Source organism: Ailuropoda melanoleuca, chromosome 2 (genome assembly GCF_002007445.2).
Source record: "Ailuropoda melanoleuca isolate Jingjing chromosome 2, ASM200744v2, whole genome shotgun sequence".
Classification (NCBI taxonomy): domain Eukaryota; kingdom Metazoa; phylum Chordata; class Mammalia; order Carnivora; family Ursidae; genus Ailuropoda; species Ailuropoda melanoleuca.
This window is the reverse complement of record NC_048219.1, coordinates 147,096,506-147,119,591: the sequence shown is the minus strand read 5'-3', so window position 1 is coordinate 147,119,591 and position 23,086 is coordinate 147,096,506. Positions and strand designations below refer to the sequence as shown.

General features: G+C 37.0%; 1 protein-coding gene across 1 annotated transcript in view; it reads left to right on the top strand.

The window, feature by feature from the left end:
• ZNF385B (zinc finger protein 385B) overlaps window positions 1–23,086 on the top strand; it is a 313,747-nt gene that overhangs the window by 242,681 nt on the left and 47,980 nt on the right. Inside the window, exon 5 of the mRNA XM_034654810.1 lies at window positions 4,276–4,386. Within this exon, the coding sequence (XP_034510701.1) occupies window positions 4,276–4,386 (111 nt within the window). The remainder of the gene's footprint in view (window positions 1–4,275; window positions 4,387–23,086) is intronic.

Sequence of the window (23,086 nt, the reverse complement as noted above, 5' to 3'; positions counted from 1 at the left end):
TGGGAACACGAAGAATATATGCATTTTTTTTAGATAATGAAAGCTTTAATTTTTAATGTTAATTTTCAGTCTTTTTTAAAATAAGTAATAGGAAAGAAGACATTAAACCTATGATTTCATGAATATTATTGCTCTGTTTTTAAAAAGTCAATTTTAGTTTGATTTAAAGAAAAAATAAGTAAATAATAATAACACAATATATGAATATGGCAAAAATAATAATAGCAGCTTGCAGGAAACTGGTGTTTGGGAAATATTCATATAACTTTATCCCATGTAGTTCACACATAACCAGTTAAGTATTTTTCAGAGCCTGAGAACAGAAAATATCTCAATAAAAAGCTCTCATTTTGTAACTTTGCAAAACAATGTACTTTTTTCATCTGCCAGTATAGTCAGGCTGTTTTATTTTTTAAACCTGTTCAAACTGCTTTGCCATCTCTAGTAACAATCAGAAAGTATAGTTTCAAGTTTTGCAAAGGGATGAATGAGACTTAAGTGTATGCATTTGTGAGTAAACTAAAAAACTGAACTAGTGTTATTTTCTGAACTTTTGAGATTTTCTTTGCCCATGGAACGTTTTTTAAATGCTCATTAAGTACACTTAACACATCAATTATGACCTTGAACTAAAGAAATCCCCAGATTTTCCAGTAAGGATATTTTTACATTTAGTAGTTAAACATAATACTCTTAACACTTTTCTTTCTTTTTTGTATTTTAAGTTATCACATTTAGAATCTCCTTTTTGGGAGTATATGTAGTTCTAAAAATTTTAACATGTAAATTTGTGTAACCACCACTGCCATCAGGATACAGAATAGTCTGTCACTCCAGAACATTCCCCTCTTCAAAGTTTTGTCCTGTATAGTGAGAATACATTGTCCTGTCATCTCTCTTAAACTCATAAAAAAAAAAAATCTATACTACTGCTCACTATGTCTGTAATCCACCCTCTTTTCTAATGTACTTAAGTTCTTGTATTTGCTAATTTTATACTTTGTTGATTTATACTCCTGATCAGAGATAGTATTTTTGTCCTTTCTACCAAATATCATAAACTAATCCAATCCTAAATTCCAACCTCAGGAGATTTCCTACATGATGGTGGATCTGCCCTTGTTCATGTTACGTGTGTTTATAAGTAATGCTTTGTTCATCATCTGCTTTGTTTTTTGAACTGCCAGTTGTCTGATGTTAATGCTGGAGATTATCTGGAGTACGCAAGAGACTCACTGCTCTCTCTTTTTATAGGCTCTGCAGATAGTGTTCTTTCTTTTTCCAAGTATTTTCATGGCATTATGCCATAGTTTTTCTGTGGTTGAATACTTTCATCACCGTATATTTCTCTGGATATGTATGGAACATGCAAACCAAAGGAAGGAAAGTCATAGGTTATAAGTCAAAACTTTACTTTTTTCTAAAATTTAGATTCAGATAGCCAACATATAGTACATCATTAGTGTTCAATAATTCATCAGTTGAGTATAACATCCAGTGCTCATCACATCACATGCCCTCCTTAATGTCCATCACCCAATTGACCCATCCCCCACCCACCTTTCCTCCAGCAACTCTCAGTTTGCTTCCTATAGTTAAGAGTCTCTCATGGTTCATCTCCCTCTCTGATGATTTTCCATTCAGTTTCCCCTCCCTTCCCCTATGATCCTCTGCACTGTTTCTTATATTTCCCATATGAGTGAGATCATATGATAATTGTCTTTCTCTGATTGACTTATTTCATTCAGCACAATACCTCCAGTTCACATCAATGTAAATGGTAAGTATTCATCCTTTCTGATGACTGAATAGTATTCCATTCCATATATATATTCCACAGTTTGGCTATTCTGGAATTGCTGCTATGGATATTGGGGTGCAGGTGCCCCTTCCGATCACTACATCTGTATCTATGGGTAAATACCTAGTAGCGTAATTGCTGGGTCGTAGGTAGCTCTATTTTTAACTTCTTGGGGAACCTCTATACTGTTTTCCAGAGGGGCTGTAACAGCTTGCTTTCCCACCAGCAGTGTAAGAGTGCGCCCCTTTCTCCGCATCCTCACCAACATTTGTTGTTTCCTGACTTGTTAATTTTAGCCCTTCTGACTGGTGCGAGGTGGTATCTCATTGTGCTTTTGTTGTATTTTCCTGATAGCAAGTGATGTGGAGCATTTTTTGTGTGTCTGTTGGTCATTTGGATGTCTTCTTTGGACAAATGTCTATTTATGTCTTCTGCCCATTTCTCAACTGCATTCTTTGTTTTCTCGGTGTTGAGTTTGATAAGTTCTTTATAGATCGTGGATACTAGTCCTTTATCTGATATGTCAGTTGTGTATATCTTCTCCCATTCTATAGGTTGCCTTCTAGTTTTGTTGAATGTTTCCTTTGCTGTGCAGAAGCATTTTATCTTGATGAAGTCCCAATAGTGCATTTTTGCTTTTGTTTCCCTTGCCTATAGAAACATGAGTAGCAAGATGTTGCTGTGGCCGAGATCATAGAGGTTGCTGCCTGAGTTCTTCTCTAGGATTTTGATAGATTCCTGTCTCACATTTAGGTCTTTCCTCCATTTTGAGAATATTTTCGTGTATGGTATAAGGAAATGGTCTGGTTTCATTCTTCTGCATGTGGCTGTCCAATTTTCCCAACACCATTTGTTGAAGAGACTGTCCTTTTTTCACTGGATATTTTTTTCTGCTTTGTCGAAGATTAGTTGACCACAGAGTTAAGGAGCCGTTTCTGGGCTCTCTATTCTGTTCCATTGATCTGTGTGTCTGTTTTCGTGCCAGTACCATGCTGTCTTGATGATTACAGCTTTGTAATATATCTTGAAGTCTGGCATTGTGATTCCACCAGCTTTGGTTTTCTTTTTCAACATTCCTCTGACTATTCAGGGTCTTTTCTGGTTCCATACAAATTTTAGGATTACTCTCTATAGATTACTCTGGGTAGCATAGACATTTTAACAATATTTATTCTTCCAATCCATGAGCATGGAATGCTTTTCCATTTCTTTGTATCTATTCAATTTCTTTCACAAATGTTCTGTAGTTTTTAGAGTATACATCTTTTACCTCTTTGGTTAGGTTTATTCCTAGGTATCCGGTAGTTTTTGGTGCAGTTGTAAATAGGATCAGCTCCTTAATTTCTCTTTCTTCTGTCTCATTGTTAGTGGATAGAAGTGCAACTGATTTCTGTGCATTGATTTCATATCCTGCCATGTTACTGAATTGCTGTATGAGTTCTAGCAATTTTGGGGTGGAGTCTTTTGTATCATGTCATCTGCAGAGAGTGAGAGTTTGACTTCTTTGCCAATTTGAATACCTTTTATTTCTTTCTGTTGTCTGATTATAAAAGAAAGGGCAAGAACCATATGATCCTCTCAATTGATGTAGAAAAAGCATTTGACAAAATACAGCGTCATTTCTTGATTGAAACTGTCCACAGTATAGAGATAGAGGGAACATACCTTAATATCATAAAAGCCATCTATGAAAAGCCCACAGCAAAAATACCATTCTCTGTGGGAAAAACTGAGAACTTTTCCTCTAAGGTCAGGAACATGACAGGGATGCCCACTCTCACCACTGTTGTTCAACATAGTACTAGAAGTACAGAAGTCCTAGCCTCAACAATCAGACAACAAAAGTCAAAACTTCACTTGATCAATATCTAGACAAAGGTTGCATGTTAATCAATCTGCTATGGGTATTTGAGTGTACAATTGTGACATGCCTTTCAAGTAAGATGATTTCAATCTACAGTGCATGAAAAATAATAAATTATTTTAAAATAAAGATCAATAGTTTCTATGTTGTGATATGAGCCTGTCATTTATAACTTTGCCATAAATCAAAAATTGAGAAACTGAAATATATGTGTAATAATTGTTACTGAGGTCATTTCAGACCATTTTACACATCATCACCTCACGTAGGGAAAACATTAAGTGAATTTGAACCCTGACCTTTGGATCTTAAGTTTTCTTGTTTTTTGATTCTTTTAAGGTTTTTCAAGGTTCCTTATATAGGTATAAGATTTCTTGAGATGATGTGATTCTCCTCTGATTTGGGGGGAGGGTTATTGTTTCAATCCAGTTTTTTGTTCTTGTTTTTAACTCCTGGGAACAAGTACCTCACTACAGAATGAGATTCTTTATTATCCTTCTTTGGGAACTGAAAGTTAAACCTTAAGGAATAACATAGCTACTTTTACTTGCTCTCACTACTGTCTGTCCTTTGAAGCTATACATTGACTATTTTATCATTTGCTCTTCAGATGGATCCTGTGCAAAAAGCAGTCATTAACCACACTTTTGGAGTGTCCATTCCCCCAAAGAAGAAACAAGTTATTTCTTGTAATGTCTGTCAGCTTCGCTTTAATTCAGATGTGAGTATCACCTTTTCATTGCTCTCTGTAGTCCGTCAAGCTCAAAGTCTGATTGTTCTGAATATGTACATCTCTTCATATTTACATAGCCTCGAGCAGCCACTCCCATTGGTGGCCCACTTACTTCTGTGTGCCAGATTTTTCAGGGATTCGGATTCAGTATTAGAAACTTGAGCAATTGAGTGGCTAATATGAAAAACCAAGAATTCCTCTATGGAATCAATCTCACCCATATTATTTTATGCTTAATCTTGCTGATGATATTTACTTTGCAAAAATTGCTAAATAGCAGAAAATATTTTTTAAAAGTTTAAAATGCAATGAATGCTGAAGAAAACTTTTGTTATTTCTCCTTATAACAAGTGTCACATTTCATGTGTGTATGCGAAATCATATTAAATACCTGAGGGAATAATTTATTACACAGTTTATATTTTCCCAGAACATGGAAATGCAGGGAAGCTTTTGTAAATTATTTTATCTGGTTAGCATAACCATCATGCTAAAAAAAAAAGATAACAAGAAAAAGGTATAAATCATTTATTAAAGTACATGTTTAAATGTAGAAGTAAGATAACATGAAATTAAAATAAATAATAGAATATTAGAATGTTTGTAATACTCAATTACCAAGTAAAGCCAGTGATCAATGCAAATCTGAATCCGGAGCTATATATTATATGTGTTATTTCCTGAGTTACTCCACCCCAGAAGCCATCTTCCAAAGAACATATTATAGGATTCATGTTTTTTTGCAAATGCTAAACAATAAACACTCTTATCTGCATATACCAGTAAATGTGTTGCTAATTCTACATATAAAACATAACAAAAATTATAGTCATTGGAAAAGAGTGTTTTTATTGTGTTTAACATGATTTGTAAAAGCATTTAATGCAATTTCCACCAATGAATTTTTTTGGCACTTGATAAAATCTTCCTCAACTCCCTATTCCAGAATTAAAGTGTTCCTTAAAAAATTGAGAATATATATGGTATCAATTCATTTGAAGTCTCAACATTGTCAGCTGTCCCCAGACTCATCTACAGACCCTCTACAATCCCAATCAAAATCCCAGAAAGCATTTTTGTGGAAAATGCTGAGCCATTTCTTAAATTACGTAGAAAAGAAAAACCCTAGACTAGCCAAAGCTTTTTTTTTCTTTTTTTAAAGAACAAGTTTTGAGGACTTCACTCCTTGATTTCAATGATTACCTTAAAACCTACAGTAATCAAGACTGTAATATTGGTGAAAGAATAGTAGATACATTGATCAGTGGAACAGAACAGAGTTCAGAAATAGACCCAGGGGCGCCTGGGAGGCTCAGTCATTAATTGTCTGCCTTCGACTCAGGGCGTGATCCCAGCATTATGGGATGGAGCCCCACATTGGGCTCCTCCACTGGAAGCCTGCTTCTTCCTCTCCCACCCCCCCTGCTTGTGTTCCCTCTCTCCCTGGCTGTCTCTCTCCCTGTCAAATACATAAATAAAATCTTTAAAAAAAAAAAAAAAAGAAAGAAAGAAATAGACCCAAAGCTATATAATCAGTTGATCTTCAACAAAGTTGCAGTGATAATTCAATGGAGAAAGGTTAATCTTTGCAACAAATAATGTAATTGGATAACCGCATGTAAACTTAGAAAAAGAACCAGCTGTTTCACACAAAATTCCAAAATTAACTCAAATGGATTATATATATAGCTATAAACTTAAAAGTAAAAAACACCAAGAAGACACAGGAGGAAATCTATGTGACCTTGAATTAGGAAAAAAAAGATTTCTTAGGAAACAAAAAGTATGAACTATAGGGGCACCTGGGTGGCTCAGTCTGTTAAGCATTCGACTCCTGATTTCGGCTCAGGTCATGATCCAGGGTCGTGGGATCAAGGCCCACATTGGGCTCTGGCTCAACATGGAGTCTGCCTGTCCCTTTCCCCCACCCCCTCAAATAAATAAATAAATAAATAGATAAATAAATAAATAAATAAAATCTTTTTTTAAAGTATGAACTATAAGTGGACAAATGACTTGAACAAGCACTTTACCAAAGAAGAAAAATGAATGACAAATAAGTATGCAAAACAGTGTTCAATATCATTATCCATTAAGGAAGTACAGACAACAATTAAATACCCCTCCACTTATTAAAATGATAAAAATTAAGCAAATTGATAATACCAAATATCAAGAATGAGAGACAACTGGAACTCTCATTTGTTGTTGCTTGAAATACAAAATGGTGCAGGGACTTTGGAAAATAGTTATTTACAAGAAATTTTTAGAAGTTATAGATATATTTTCCATACAACCTAGCAATCCAACTTTTAGGTATTTATCTAAGAGAAATGAAAACTTATGTTCATACATATGTGTCACTTATAGTAGCTTTATGCATAATTGCCCGAAACTGGAATTGACCCAAATGTCTATCAACTGATGAGTGGATCAACAAACAGAAGTATAGTCATACAGTGGAATACTGCCTAGCAATAAAAGAAATGATGTACTGATAATATCCTACAACATGGGAGAATCTCAAAGGCAGTACGCTAAATGAAAGAAATTGGACACAAAGACTATGTACTACATGATTGCACTTATAAAACTTTCTACAAAAGACAAGACTATGGGAACAGAAATCAGATCAGTAGTTAATACGGACTGAGAGTGAGGTTAGGGAATCAACTACAAAGGGTGTAAGGGGTATGAGGGAGCTTTTTCAAGTGATGAAAGTATTCTATATCTTCATTGTTCTGATGGTTACACAACTGTTTTTATTTTTCAAAACTCATACAACTAAATACCTAAAAAGGAATTTTATTGTATATAAAGTATACCTCAGTAACCCTGACTGGGGAAAAAAGAAATCAGCATGATAGGAGCCATGAAATATTTTGTAAGTAGAAGACTAATTAATGATAGAGACATAAATACTAACCATATTGAGCTACAATATTACTACTTGATTTAAGGTATAATAATTAAAGGACTTTTGCAAGAAAAGACAGAATAATAAATGCTAAAATAGATCCAAGTATATTTAATAGTTTGCATAATTATTATCCAAATTTCTACAGTCACATAGGGAAATTAAAGTCTCTGTAACTTTATGAATATAAAATGGAAGAGTTCACTACAGAACTGACCACTTATGAAATGAAATGGCCTCCTGAAGAAATGCTTCATACTTAGGCAAGGCCAGTTGTTGAAAACATCTCATACTACAAACAAATAGATTGCGAAGTGAAATTGCAAAATTTTTCAAAGGATACAGACTTTCATGAAATCTATGAATGTCATGTTAGAGAACTGTTGACTCGCCACGAGACAAAGGAGAATCTGCCTGTTAGAAGAATTAAGAAAAAAAAGTAACAAGGTTTGATAATAGATAGGCTCTTCAAAAAAAAAAAAAAAAGGGAGGGGTTTGACTATCAAGTGAATAATAGAGACTCTGGGAAAATTTTGAATCCCTTGAATTAAAATATATATTTACATGGTTCAAAAAGCAAATTAATTTTAAAACATACATTGAAAAATCTTGTTCTAACCCATTCCCCATCCTCCCACCCTCCATGCCTTTCCCTGTCTATCTATAACCACTTTAATATTTCTTACATATCTTTCCTGAGTTTGTTTAAGCATATATAACCAAGTATAAATATTTATTCTTATTTCATCTGTTTTCTACATAAAAGGTAATGTGCTGTTTACAGTTTTGTTTGCCTTGCATTTTTTATATAACAGTATATCCTAGATTGGGGTGCCTGAGTGGCTCAGTCATTTAAGCATCTAACTCTTGATTTGGGCTCAGCTCATGATCTCAGGGTCCTGAAATTGAACCCTGTGTCCTGATCCACACTCAGCAGGGAGTCTGCTTGGGATTCATTCATTCTCTCTCTCTCCCCCCTTCACACTCTCCTCCCACTCACATGCACTCTCTTTCTCTCTCTCTCTCTCTATCAAAATAATGAATAAATAAATCTTTAAAAAACCAAAACAATATATACCATTGTCCCTATCAGAACATAGATAGCTTCCTCTGTTTTTTTACAGATGTAGTAGGCAAAGATGTCCACACTAATCTCTGAAACCTTTTACTATGTTACCTTATATGGCAAAGGGGAATTAAGGTAGTAAATGGAATTAAGGCTGCCAATCAGCTGACCTTAAAATAGATTATTCTGGATTTTTTATGGCCCAAAGGTCCTTATAAAGTAGAAGTGGGAGATGAAAGAGAAGGTTAGAATGGTATGAGGACAACTCAACTGGCCATTTTTGGCTTTGAAGGTGAAAGCCACAAGCCAAGGAATGTGGGCAGCCTGTAGAAGCTGGACAATCAAGAAAATGGATTTTACCCTAGAGCCTCCAAAAAAGAACACAGATTTGATGTTTCTCTTTTTGGCTAGGTTTGGAAGGAAGGTAGGAAGATAGGAAGCAAGGTAGGAAGATGGATGGAAGGAAGGAAGGAAGGAAGGAAGGAAGGAAGGAAGGAAGGGAGGGAGGGAGGGAGGAAAGAAGGAAACGGTATAAATACCTCCACCTTATAGGTGGAACAACTAAGACCCAAAAAGAATGACTAAGTTTTGTTTTTCATTTGTGTCATGGGTTGGTTATGGGGTGGTGTGCTGGCCTTCTGTCTGTGCCCTAGAATTGCTCTGGGAGTAGGGTCACCTTTGGCTTGCGTTTCGTTTGATGTCAGTGGTTTTCTTTGTATTTACTAATAGGGATGTGGAGAAATGTACACAGGTGAGCATGTGACCACCAGCTTCCTTGTCGCCACTCAAAAAAGTTCTGTTGATAATGGAGAAAGAAATTAAATTTCTGAGTCATGCTTAGACTCTGGGCAGTAAAGCCTCAAAGTCTGGATGGCAAATTCACAAGTGTGACATATCCATGTTCTCAGTGTTTAGTAATGGTGCTATAATCTGCATAACTGAGCTCTGAAACTGAGCATTTTTTATTTCGGGGAGAGTTTATTATTTTATAATTACCCTATTTACATTTTAATGTAAGAATTAAGAAGATACTCATCCTTATTTTCTTTAATAACATTTCTAAATCAGCCTGAGACTAAATTGGCTTCACTCTTCAGTGTAGAATATATGTTATTGAAAAATCTGGAAGGCAGATTTGCACAGTAAACAGACTGCATTCCGCACTTCTCCATTACCCATGTAAAATGTACCAGGGCTGGCTTCATGCATTAAAATTCAGTGTGACCTAGTTTAAGTGTCCTGTAGCCCCTTTGTCCAGCTTTTATCGTCTCAGTAGAACTCCACTGTTGGAAAGCAAAAGGCTACAGTTTTATTTACACGGTATACTGTTATGCAAATGAGCAAGCATTAATCACAAACATTTCCCAATTGAACCTTTACAAAGTAACACCATTAACTTTGCCAGGGGCAGGCACTGAAGTCCAGGAATAATATGTCTTTCCAGCTGAGTCCCAAACATGTGCACGAATTCATGTAGCACCCAAATCCCTAGCTTCTTCTCGGCCACCTTTTTTTTTTTTCCTAACATGGCTTAAGCTCAGCACACTGAGTGAGGTTGTCCTAAACCTGAATGCCCCTTTCTTCTCCAACAAATGAGTGCACTGCAAGTATACTGGGGTCATAAACCGGTGAGCCTCAATCTGAGCCTTTACCCTTTCGCTGGGAAATGTATTTCTAGAGGTGATCCTGGCCAGGGAAATAGGTCTACATCCTGGTTCTATACTTGGTTTTAAAAAGACTCTCAAAATGATTGGGCTTTCGGTTTTCACACGAGAAGACCAGAAACAAGAGTGAACCTAGACTTTTAAAACATTTTTTGAGGCTAATGTTTTTGTTTTTGGCTGGGTTGAAAGTTGGCGGATACCAAATATTTTCTGATTTGCATATTAATTTCAATTCTTTGGATGATAGTAGCAGAAGGATAAAGGAAACTGATCCTTAAACAGATCTTATACAAAATCGGGGCAACTTGATTTAAAAATAGAGATGATCTCCTTTTATTATTATTATCTCAGAACACAGTTAATCATAAATACCCTTAATATACTACTTGGTCCTTTATGCTTCGTTGGCAAATCGAAACGAGAGCATAATGATCTTTTTAATCAAGTTTTATGTACTCTAATTTAGGAATTGACCCTGAAATTTTGATACTCAGCATTAATACCACAATTGATTAAGCATGAGATGCGGTGTCCCTAATTGCTGACCCCACAGGCTGTCATTACTCATTTGGTGCTACCTCATTTGATGTTTCAAATTTACACTATTACCTTTGAAGAGCACTATAAACTTTGAATCACTTACAGTTCGCATTTCTTTATTTTATCTTATGTAGTTTCTCTAGGTTTTTAATTCTATTGTGTTGTTCTTTGTCTTTGTTTCAGTTTTTGGACTCTGGTTATCCAAATAGCTTTAGCTCTCATTTTAGCCCACTGTTTTTTTTGCTATGTTCTATTTCCTCATGTCTCAAGGCCTAAACAGATGACCTCATGCCATCTCATTGATTTCAGCTGCACTACGTACAAATGGACAGGAAATTAAGGGTTTGCTTAGAAGTTAAAATGTCAGGTTGACCGACCATTTGTGTGAACATTCGGGTGGGTGACCTGAGTCTCCTATTCTTGACTGTAAATCTGTCTGAAATTTCAGGACATGCAGTTATTCAGGAATCCCCTCAATTCCCCCAGGACTGCACTTGCTCTGTGACTGCTACACCGGCTGGGCCTTCCCTCTGCCGTCCGCATCCTTGTCTTCTTAGCAATTTTTCTTTGGATGAGGTTATTTAAGTAAGCCTTCCTGGTCCTTTCTACCTCTCTCTTTCTCTCTTATTTTAATCTTATGCCCACTTCCTGATTTCTTCAGCAGTTCACAGAGTGCGATACAAATTCTCTGTCTTGCATAAACAAACTGCCCCCATCCACCATCTGCCACTTAAGAGGCTTTAGCGCTGCCGGTTCTGCTAGAAGCCTCGGCGTCCTCTGTCATCCAGCAGAGATTTCAGCAGTCATGAGGTCAGGAAGAAAGCCACACCTCAGGGCCCACGTAAATGCCCTTTCCATGTGCTCTTGGCTGACCCTCCATCCCCTTTGGCCACCAGGCCTAACTCCACCTCTCCACCAGCTGCCTTGGGCTAGCAAGTCCCTGCAGCAGCTGCCCTTCTGTCCCTGGGAAAGGCTGAGCGGCTGGCAGACAGAAACCCAGTGGACGCTGCGTTCGGAGATGCCCCTTGCAGCGAAAGCGACAGCGGCACTCAGCTGCAAGGGCAGCTACTATCTTTTTTGGAAAGATCAAGCTTTTTAGGAGTCACCATATCACATTCTTACAGGGGATTCCACATTTTGCTATTGGCTGCCTAGTGCTTGCTTTTAACTCCAGAAATTCTGTCCATGAGTTATCAGTGTTTCCCTTTGCCCATCAAAACATGTTCTTTTCTACTACACAATTGCATTCCTTCTTCCTTTGTTCTCTATCTTCTTTTGCCCCACCACTCTTCAACCTCTTCTCTTCCTCCCCTTCTTCCTCTTTCTCGGGCACAGAAGTACAACAAATACACTGTTTTTCCTATCGTCCTGGGACATCCATAGTGTCTTCATGAAGCTTGAGGTTTATAACTGGATTCGTTGCTTTAAATTCAGAGGTATTTCACTTGAAAAATTCTCTAGAAGGTCAAAGTAGACAACAAAACAAAACGAACACATTGAGCATATTATTTGAAAGTCTAACCAGCACACTATATAAAAAAAAATCAGTTTGTCCTATATTTCCTGTATTCTCAAACATTGAATTTGGTAGTGCATTACCCCAACTGGTATCTCAAGGAAAGCTTTGAATATTCTTGTTTCAATATTTGACCCTCCTTACATCACCATGGTCCCATACATCCAACAACTCTCTACCTGTATTGATTCTACAGATCAACTGTTAACCGTTCCCCCCTCCCACGTACATAGACAACCATTGCCTGCCTCCCATACACATCTGCTCTATTTCTCTTAAAGCCCTCTAGATAGGGACGCCTGGGCTGCTCAGTTGGTTAAGCGGCTGCTTTCGGCTCAAGTCATGATCCCAGGGTCTTGGGATGGAGTCCCGCATCAGGCTTCTTGCTCAGCATGGCGCCTGTTTCTCCCTCTGCCTGCTGCTCCCCCTGCTTGTGCTCTCTCTCTCTGTCTGACAAATAAATAAACAAAATCTTAAAAAAAAAAAAAGCCCTCCAGATAGCAGCTTTCTCAGTCTATTCATTTATTCTATGTTTATATTTATAAATCATATATAAAAATTGTGTAAATACAATTATGTATAATTATATGTATATAATATATATATTTGTTGGGTTTTTGTTTTAAAGAATTGATACTGATAAAACATGAGAAGAAGAGTTTCAAAAGTACTGGTATGTCAGTGGCCGGTTTTGCCTGTGTTAGTAGTGGCCTCCCATTCAGAAATGAAATGAGCAATGGGAGTTGGTCTTCACTGAGAAGTGAGTTTATGATGAAGAGATTTGGAGAAAACCATACTTTAACTGAATTCTGCAGCTGATGAGTAAATAAAGAGATGCCAAAGTGATAATAAGCTCATTGCTGGGTTGGGACCCGAAAAGCTAGTTGCAAAGTTTACAACTATCTGCTATTAAGCAGTACAAATTATTACATAAATGAATAATTCTGTAAGTTTGAAAAACCAACTGATTCTGTCAAGAAAAAGTCACTGAAGATAGAAGGAATCAATAGCATCAAATGGAAATCTAGAAAATGATAGCTTGCTTTTGTCAAACATTTTACATTTTTCCCATAAATAAGACTATTTATATTGATTCTTCGGTGTGGAGGGTAGCGAAGCAGATAGAAGGTAATTAAAAGCATAAATCTCAGGAGCTTGGGAAGGTAATTCTCTGCTTTGCAGACAGAGCTGACAAAATGATGAACATTTTTTGCTTCAACTTGACAGAAATATAGCACGGTTCTAGGGAAAAGGAACATGCCGAGCTCAAAGTTGTCTTCAATAACTCTGTTTAACAAAGCTCTTAACAAACTGTAGTCAGCTTTTTTGAAGCATATAGTAGTTACTTATTAAATTAAAGAAAAAAACTTGCCTCCAATGTAGGCAGATGATACTACAAAAATGTCACAGTCTTTCTCAGCGCTCCCTTATTTTATTTTATTTTATTTTTAAAGATTTTATTTATTTGACAGAGAGAGACAGCCAGCAAGAAAGGGAACACAGGCAGGGGGAGTGGGAGAGGGAGAAGCAGGCTCCCAGCAGAGGAGCCTGATGTGGGGTTCGATCCCAGAACGCTGGGACCACGCCCTGAGCCGAAGGCAGACGCTTAACAACTGCACCACCCAGGTGCCCCGCACTCCCTTATTTTAAATGTGTATTTGGATAATTTTAAATTCATCACCGAAGGAAAGACTAATATAAAAGTGAAGTTTTTTTTAAAAGGTGAGCATAGGGGCACCTGGGTGGCTCAGTCGGTTAAGTGTCCAAATCTTAATTTTGGCTCAGGTCATGATCTCAGGGTCCTAGGATCAAGCCACATATTGGAAGAGTTTACTTGTCCCTCCCCCACTCCCTTGCTTGCGTATGCTCTCTCTCTCTCTCTCTCAAATAAATAAATAAATAAATTTTTTTTAAAAAAGATGAACATTATGACTTAAAAAGACTCATCAGATCCTGTATTTAACTAATGAGGAAATTCTGCAACACAAATAATTCATTATTTTTCTGACTTTTTTTAAAACACATAGATGCCTCACATGTCGTGCTACTTCAGGTATTCATATGTGTTCAATAATATTCAAAGTTAAGATGATCAGCCAATATGGTGCTACGAAGATTAATAGCAAGTATGAATGTTACAAGGAAAGTACCAAAAACTACCCCCACATATCGGAATACATTCTCAACAGAAACCATTCAGTATCTACAATTCACTATCAATACTACAAGCTTTGGTACATTTCCATTAAATACAGGTTTGCTGAGCAAAAATTTTTAAAGAACTTTATACATTTTAAAGATTTTATTTATTTATTTGGGGGGGCAGAGAGAGAGAGCACCCGAGCATGGGGCAGGGGGACAGAGGGAGAGAAACCCAAGCAGACCCTGCACTGAGCACAGAGCCTGACAAGGGGCTTGATTCCAGGACCTGAGTTCTTGACCTGAGCCGAAACCAAGAGTTGGACACTCAAGCAACTCAACCTCCCAGACTCCCCTGCTGAGCAAATATTAAAGCACCTTTTAAAAACACCGTGGGACTTCTTTTTTCCTGTGTGAAATCCCTGTGTTAGTAACTCTTGTAGGCAAAAATAAAAGAGTCCTGAAGGCACTTTCAAGTCATTTTGTTGGTGATTTTTGTCCTCTAAGAGTTCTCTTGCCATTTGGGGGTTGAGGAAGATTGTTGAAGCCTTATGAATTTTCCTTCTTTGCTTGGTATGGATTTCTTTAGTTAAGATTGGTTGTGGAATCCTTAACAGTAAGATAACGTTTCACTCCATTTTTGTGGTTTGGTATTCTTCAGTTAAAAATTTATTTAACATATAATTAGAAATCAGGTAGAATTTTGAGGCTAAACACCTATAGGTTTCCTAAATAACTAGCTGCTGGTTTAAAGTTTATATTCAGGCTTTATGTAGGACATGTTTGGTTTCCCATAGCTTGTCTTATATTCTGTATGCCTGCATGAGCCACTGGCTATAATTTTCACAACCTTTACAACACGAAAAAAGTATCACTTTTGTAAGACAAAAACAAAACAAAAAAATGCTCAATGCAACAAAAAGTAAATTTTTCTCCTCCATTGCTTTCAAGCAAGTGGCTGATTTAATACAGTTCAGAACATCCTGCAAAAGAGGTAACATTTTCACCTCTCATGCAGAAATTTGAATAAAATGTGACATCATTTGCTCTAGAGGCCAGAGAACTTTAGATATGGTAGGTCAGCATAAAGATCAGTTTTGGGGGGGAAACCTGAATTTTATGATACATGGCTCAGGTTGAGGGCAGGGGAAATAATAGCATATGGGGAAGCATTGCTTTAGTCAATTTCTAAAATTTCAAGATAGGGATTTTTGTTGGAAAAAAGAGTGTTGCTGGTTAATGTGACTTCTTCAAGGAGAGTAAAGCAGTGAACTTAGCCAGAGACAGAAAAGTGTCAGATAGCTCCTGCCCAGAAAGGAGGATTCAAGAAATAGAAGACAGTTTCCCCATCCTCATGGACCCAATTATCTTGCTAGGGAAACAAAACAAATACACTTAGAAAAAGCACTAAACTGTATAATGTTAACTGTAGGGTAATATAAATCTAGAAAAGGAGTCAGCCCGTGGGCTGGAATAACCACAGTCAGAAAGCTAACATTTGATGGATGCCTGTTTTTCTGCCAGGCTCTAGAGTAGATACTCTCCGTATGTTATCTCTGTCTTTGCACAGAGGTTCGTGGATGAGATGAAACTATGGAAAGCTTGGGAGAGGGGCGCCTGGGTGGCTCAGTTGGTTAAGCATCTAACTTCGGCTCAGGTCATGATCCCAGGGTCCTGGGATTGAGCCCCACATTGGGCTCCCAGCTCAGTGGAGAGCCTGCTTCTCTCTCTCCCCCTGCCACTCCCCTTCCTTGTGCTCTCCTCTTGCTCTCTCTCAAATAAATAGATAAAATCTTTAAAAAAAAAAAAAAAGCTTGAGAAATGGTCAGGATGAGGGAGAGAGAATTGAAGAATTATAAAATACTAGAGCTAAAACAGATGGGGCTTCTTAAGGATACGGTCTATGTATAGGCCACAGGGGGTCCATGAACCCTCTAAAATTATGCAAAATTTTGCCTATCTGCATACCTGAAACCACAATTATTTAAGATGATGATTAAAGTGATGGAATCTTTCATTTTCGCAGAGTAAATGTTCCCCAGCTTCCTTTGGCAAAATGTTCCAGGATTTAATGATTTTTAGAGGCTAGCATTTCATCTTACCTAAATCTTGAAAGAAAGAAGGAAGAATAGAAAGGAAGGGAAAAAGAGGGAAAGGAAAAGGAACAGAAAAGAAAGGAACTGAATGGGAAGGGAAAGGGAAACGGGAAGGGGGAGGGGCGGGGGAGGAGGGGAGGGGGGCAGGGCGAGGTGAGGTGAGGTGAGGTGAAGAGAAAGGAAACCTTGGTCATTTTTTTTCTGTCTTCAGTTCTGTCTAATAGGGCACATGGAAAGCAAATGTATTCACTACTCAGAGAACAATTCTGATGAATAAGAACTCCGAAGAATAATTCACTCTGTTAAGGTTATGACTTTTGGGAGCAGAGAATATGATTTGACTCTTACTAATTTGTATTTCCTTCAGATAGAAGTGTATTTTAGCTCTTATAAATAAACTGTATTACTTTATCCATGGTACACCTAACACATCTGATACCAGAAGCAGATAATTTTAACATCCCCTCTATAGAACAGTCACTTTCAGAAGAAATTATGAATTTACATGAATAGTAATAAAAGCCAGGGGCATCTGGGTGGCTCAGTCAGTTAAGCACCTGCCTTTGGCTCAGGTCATGATCCTAGGGTCCTGGGAAGGAGTCCCACATCTGGCTTCCTGCTCAGTGGGGAGCCGGCTTCTCTCTCTCCCTCTGCCTCTCCCCCCTGCTCATACTCTCTCTCTCCCTTGCTCTCTATCTCCCTCAAATAAATAAACAAAATCTTTAAAAATAATAATAAAATTTTAAAAATAAATAAAAGCCAGAAAAAAACTCAGAGACTTTTTAAAAGTTTTAATATATTACTAGACCACTTCATATTACAGTACAAAAAAGGAAGAAAGGAAAGGATTGATTCTTTTAACTTGTATTAATATATTTTTAAATGTATCCTTAAACCTACATATTACTCTGTCATAGTAATGAATAATATTATAGTAACAAATAAGTGAATTGTAATAAAATCAAAATTACACAAAAGATGCAATTTACATATGTAGTAAATTGTACCACTGATAGTTTATGTTCTTCTTCATGGCTTAGTTTTAAAGCACATAACTTTAAAAGAAGCATAAATTTCAATTTTAAAGATATTAGCCAATAAAATCAGTAAAATATGTCATGTATAAGCTAAAATTCATATTTACCACACAAGAATAATACACCTCACAGTAGGTACTGTCTCACTCCTAAATTTTAAACATAAATAAAAATTCTAAGCAGTCACATAAAACGAGAGAATTGATGTCAAGTTCTAGTTCTTTGTCTTTACAATCACTGTGCTAGCATTGTTTATTTCAGTTCAACTATTGAAATGCCATTATACAAGCTACACAGGGTTTACAAACTTGAACTACATGTAAAATGAACTTAAATGATTTTTGACCATTAGGAACTTACTTTCAAAATAATAGGTTAGCAGAGTCATTGTGTTTTGGAAGTTCAATTATATAAATGCAAGTTCTCTACATTAACTTCCATGTAGTTAATTAAAAGAGAAGTGAGAAAAATGTGCTGATTTTGTTTGCATATATATTATTAAAATTCCACCGTAGCACAGCAATTATTTAGAATGTAGATGAACAAATTCTATTTTCAGGAAGATTATTTTATAACAGCACGTATTGATACTTAGTCAGAAGGAGGAGGTCTTCATTTGATTATGGCCACTCTGGATACCTACATCTTCACTGTATAAGTCACTTAGTCTGAAAGTTTTATTATTACTTTTAAATTATTTACAGACAGGACAACCCCTTATTTCCTGGACCTGAGGTAGACAGCCTCACTTTCAGTATACCACTGACATTTGTTATTCAATTTATAGGAATTCTATGCATGTTACATTCAACATGCAAAATGTGTAGTGCTGACTCACAATCAGCAAAGTTCTCTTTATGTTTGATCCTGCCCACTGAGTGTCCTCTGAAATGTAGCTTTCATTATCTCTGACCTGTGAGCTTGAGGTGAATACCTGGTTTTTGCTTTGAAAGAAATATCACTCTCTATTATTTGAGAGACACCTATGGAATCCTTTTATGTGATGATTTATTCATTTATGTCATGATTTTTTATTGGCTTTTCTTATATCATTCATGAGGAATGGAAAAGAATAGATTCACTAATTGGGCTAGTTGTTATAGCTTTGTCATTTAAATTGTTTAAGGCAACAAAATGCCCTATATGCACTTTAAAAATACCAACAATGTATGATTTAATTTATACATTTACACAGATGGTCATAGAAGGGGGTATTCATTAACATCTGTAAATGCTGAGAAAATGATGAATATCTATATTTGTAAAATGCCAGAGTAAAATTACTGAGTGTGCAGATGCAGATAAAAAAACAAAATTTGAATATTTGAAAGACATTCTCTTCAAGCTAGTTTTCTAAAGATCTAAACATTGAGTAATTTTATTTTGCATAAATTTCCATTTTTATAGATGCAATAAATTCTTATTAATTTGGGCTACATTAATTAGGAATTTGTGATAATTCAGGTATAAGCTGAATTATACTTTTGTTTGGTCCAAATTTGTTCTTCAAAGATAATGCAAATGAGTGTTGCAAAGGAGATTGAAGCATAGAGATTTAGAATACCAATGGAACCAATTTTTTCAGGTTTACTTAAGCACTTTAAGGGCACCCATTAAAATATAAGCAATCATATCATTTAAAATAATTCTTATATATTTTAACACATTACCTAAAACTCTCTGGTAGCTCATAGTTACAAATTAACAGCACTTCTTCAAAAACGTTCTACTTTTTCAACTTTTTTTTTTTACCATTTTATTATGCCCTTCACCCAAAGTAGTCTACGTTACTGAGTTTTTTTCTGAATTATAACCATTCCGTAATATCTAATACTGTTCTCTTTTTTAAAACAAATGAATGTATTTGTGACTTGATTAACATTTCTCTGAAATTCTTTTTTTTGGAGGGGAGAGAGAGTGAGATTGGCGGGTGGTGGGCGGGAGGGAGGGAGTGTGGAGGGACAGAAGGAGAGAATCCCAAGCAGACTCCATGCTGAGCATGGAGCCCAAGGCTGGGCTTGATATCACAACCCAGAGATCATGACCTGAGCTGAAATCAAGAGTCAGACGCCTAAGTGACTCAGCCACCCAGGCGCCCCTCTCTGAAACTCTTTTGACTCAAGTGTTTTAACTTAGATAATAATCTACATTTTATGTTTCGGGCCAAGAGACTTTGCTTTGAGAGATGTTTACTCAATTTAGCTATCTGCACTGATCAAGTTAACAGAATCACTGATTCTGTGTTATGACCTAGGGTTATGTGGATAGGCAAGTGAGGAAACCACTGCATTTAAGCATTATTTTACCAGTAACTGAGTGATTGGTCTGTTATGAATTTGTGCATTCCACATTAGAATGATCAAGCAGTCAGACCCCCAAAACCAAACCAGCTGGTGATCCCTTCTTCATTCCACTGGTTTGAATCATAAGTGGAAGCTGGTCCATGAAGGAGGAAGTACGAGTTACTCATTTGATTTATAGCTCCTTTTTACACCAAAATCTTCACTCTGTTAGTCACCGAGAATTCTTAAAATTCAGGTTTCTAACCAGTCATGCACATTTGTAGTCTAGTTCTTACCATGTGCCCCTTTGCTCATCAGGCTGCAGCCACAGTAGCTTCTCTTTATTCCCATAAATCTACCAAGCTGCTTCTGCCCCTCCCACTCTGGTCCAGTCCATACTCCTCCTTCAGGCATCACCCAAATGTCTCCTCCTCAGAGAAGCTTTTCTAGACTCCCTCATCTAAACTAGCCCCATTCCCAGGAATAATTATATAACACCCACTAATTTTTCTTTATGAAATGTATCACAGTTGGTAAAGAGATCTTTATTTATGTGACTGTTTGTTTAATATGTTTCTAGCACACAAACACATACACACACACACGCAATTGTTGGCTCCATAAGGACAGGGAGTGAGTGTGTTTCGTGTATTGATGTCTCCCTGGTGCCTAGCAGGGAGTATGTGTATATATTTCTTGAATTAATAAATGGTCCTAAAGGAGATTGTTTTTTTGATCTTTGACTTATGACAACCAAGGATTGGTTGAGAATTACTGAATCCATTCTCTACAATGAAAACTGTACCTTACATGACCTTAAAGGGCACATCCCCAGAACTATTTTTGCCTCTAGATTATCTTAAGGAAATGAAAGTCATCTTCTACCAGAGTGACTAAGGGAGAAAGTCTATTCTGTTTTGGATTTTCTCCTGCCAAGGGTTTGGGGTTTGCTCCAATGATGTACTGGTTAAGAGTCTAATCTTTTAATCCTGGGTGTGAATCCAGGGTCCTTCATTCCTGGCAGTGTAATATTGGACAATTACTTAACTTTTCAGTCTCTTGGGCTCATGATACTTGCTTCACATGCTTTTATGAAGATTAAATGTGATGCTACCCATAAAGTACTTAGCACAGTGTCTGGTACACAACAAACAATAAATGTGAACTATTTGTCACTATTTTTATTATTGAATTCAGAGTAATTTTTGTAACCTGATGTGGCATTTGCAGTCTCAGGCTATGGCTCTGAATTCCTCAGTTCTTTGAAGTGATGGGTGAGGCACTATGATTTCCTTGGGGCAGTAGCTATAAATAGATCCTTTATTTCACACAAACATGGCCACCACCTTTCTGAGCAACATTATCAGATAGTCTTCCAGGACACAAAGACCTCATATTACATTATTTTCCAGTTATTTTATGAAGTTCTTTTGAAATTATAGAAAAGTAGCTGTGTGTATGTATTATTTTTCCTTTGTTCCTTTAATTATCTCTCCTTTTTACTTCCCTTGATTTCTGTGTTTTATTACTTTCTTGTATATCTAGCTTTTCTGGTGGCTTTTCTGTACCTGGTACTGACTTCTCTTCCTCATCTTACCTATAAAATAGAGCTGTTTCTCAAGATTCTTTCCTCAGATAGGTTTTCCCCTCTCTATACTTCATTCCTTAGGACTCCTCCATCCGCAGAGAGTTGCATCAGTCATTTTACCATGTGGTTCCCAAGTGGATGTCTCTAGCCCCAGCCTCTCTGCTCAGCTACCATTTGCATTTCCAGTTCTTTGTTGGACCGCAGCGTTGCACCCATTAGCAGCCTGAATAGAAGATGGACAAACTGAGTTTTCATTTTCCTCTGCACATTTCCTCATCCCACCATAACCACATTTTTTTTGTTCTTGTTCATCATTTCACCATTTTCCCAGTCATTTGGGCCTGAAACTTTTAGAGTAAACTCTAATTACTTTTCTTCTTCAACCCTTACTTTAATTCTTTGTCGAATAATAAAGTTTCTTTCTCCATTCATTCATTTGTTCATCTGTCTATGTAAACAGTATCTATGAAATGCCTAGAATGTCTCAGGCAGTGTGCTAAGTACAAAAGATACAATGAAGAGCAAAAATCTTATAAGTACAAGCCTAATGAATGCTATTGTCTGGTGGGGAAAGACATGCATTAATCAAATTATAAAAAATAATTTATTTTTAGTTGTGACATGTGCTATGAAGAAAGGAATTAAAAGAGTTAGACTGTGGCCTGGTCTGGGGCATCATGGAAGGCTTCCTAAGGAAGAAGTGTTTGGGCTGGTTCTTTAGGATAAATAGGAATAATTAGGAAAAGAGAAAGGGGATAGTGTTTTAGGCATGTGCAAAAGGATGGTACCATAATTATATTCCAGCCATACTCTATTTCAGTTCCTCAGAGAATGACAGAGAGCTACTACCAAATGAAACTAGAGGTAGGTAACAAGTAGGCCATGTAGGTCATGCATATGATTATTTTAGATTTTAAACCATGAATAGTGAAAAGGTATTGAGGATTTTAAGCAGAGGAATGACATGCTCCGATTTGCATTTTGAAAATATCACTCTGGCTGCCTGCCATGTGGAGAACAGATTGCAAGAGAGCAAGAGGGGCCTTTGAGTGAATCACTTGTCTGGTATCACAGGAGTTTGGTTTTGAACTTATGTTTAAAGTGCTTTGAGTTATGCAAGTGAATAGTCTAGGTCTGGAGCTCAGAAGAGAGATGTAGACCGGGGAAGTAGAGCCAGGAAATTATTGGTGTAGAGGTGGTTAGAGAATAAGACTGATCTCTTGACTAGAAGTGTGAGAAGACAAGAAGGCCTACAACTGAACTTTGGAATATATCAACATTCAGTACTAGGCGGGGAAGGACCAGCCTGTGAATGCTTCTGAAAGGAAGGTGGGGGAATGCCGACCTAGGAAAGAGTCTGGGAAAGAAGGCCTTCCAAAGAAGAGACAAGACGGCAGCAGGGTCAGGTGCACCCTGTTGCTCAAGCAAGATGAGGAATGGAATAGGTTCTTGGTTTTAGCATGTAGGGCACCAGTGTCTTGGTGATATCTGTTTCAGGGAACTAAGATGGACCAGATTCAAGTAGAGAAAATGAAGATGTGCATACAATTTAACAAGTTAGTCTGCGAGAGGAAGCAAAGTGATAGGGTGACAAGGTAGGGGTGAATGTGGGTTGAAAGGTGATTCATTTGGGGTTGGGGAGATTAGAGCTCGTTTAGACCTTGATCATAAGGATTTATTTGGGAGAGGAGGATTGAATATAAATGTAAAAAAGAAAAGGGATAATAGACTTGGGGAAGGCAAAGAGGAAAGCATCTCTGGATTGAGAGACTTGCCTTAATAGGAGGAATAGCTCCTATTTCTATAAAAAGCTCTGGCTTTTGGTGTACAGTGACCCTGAAAT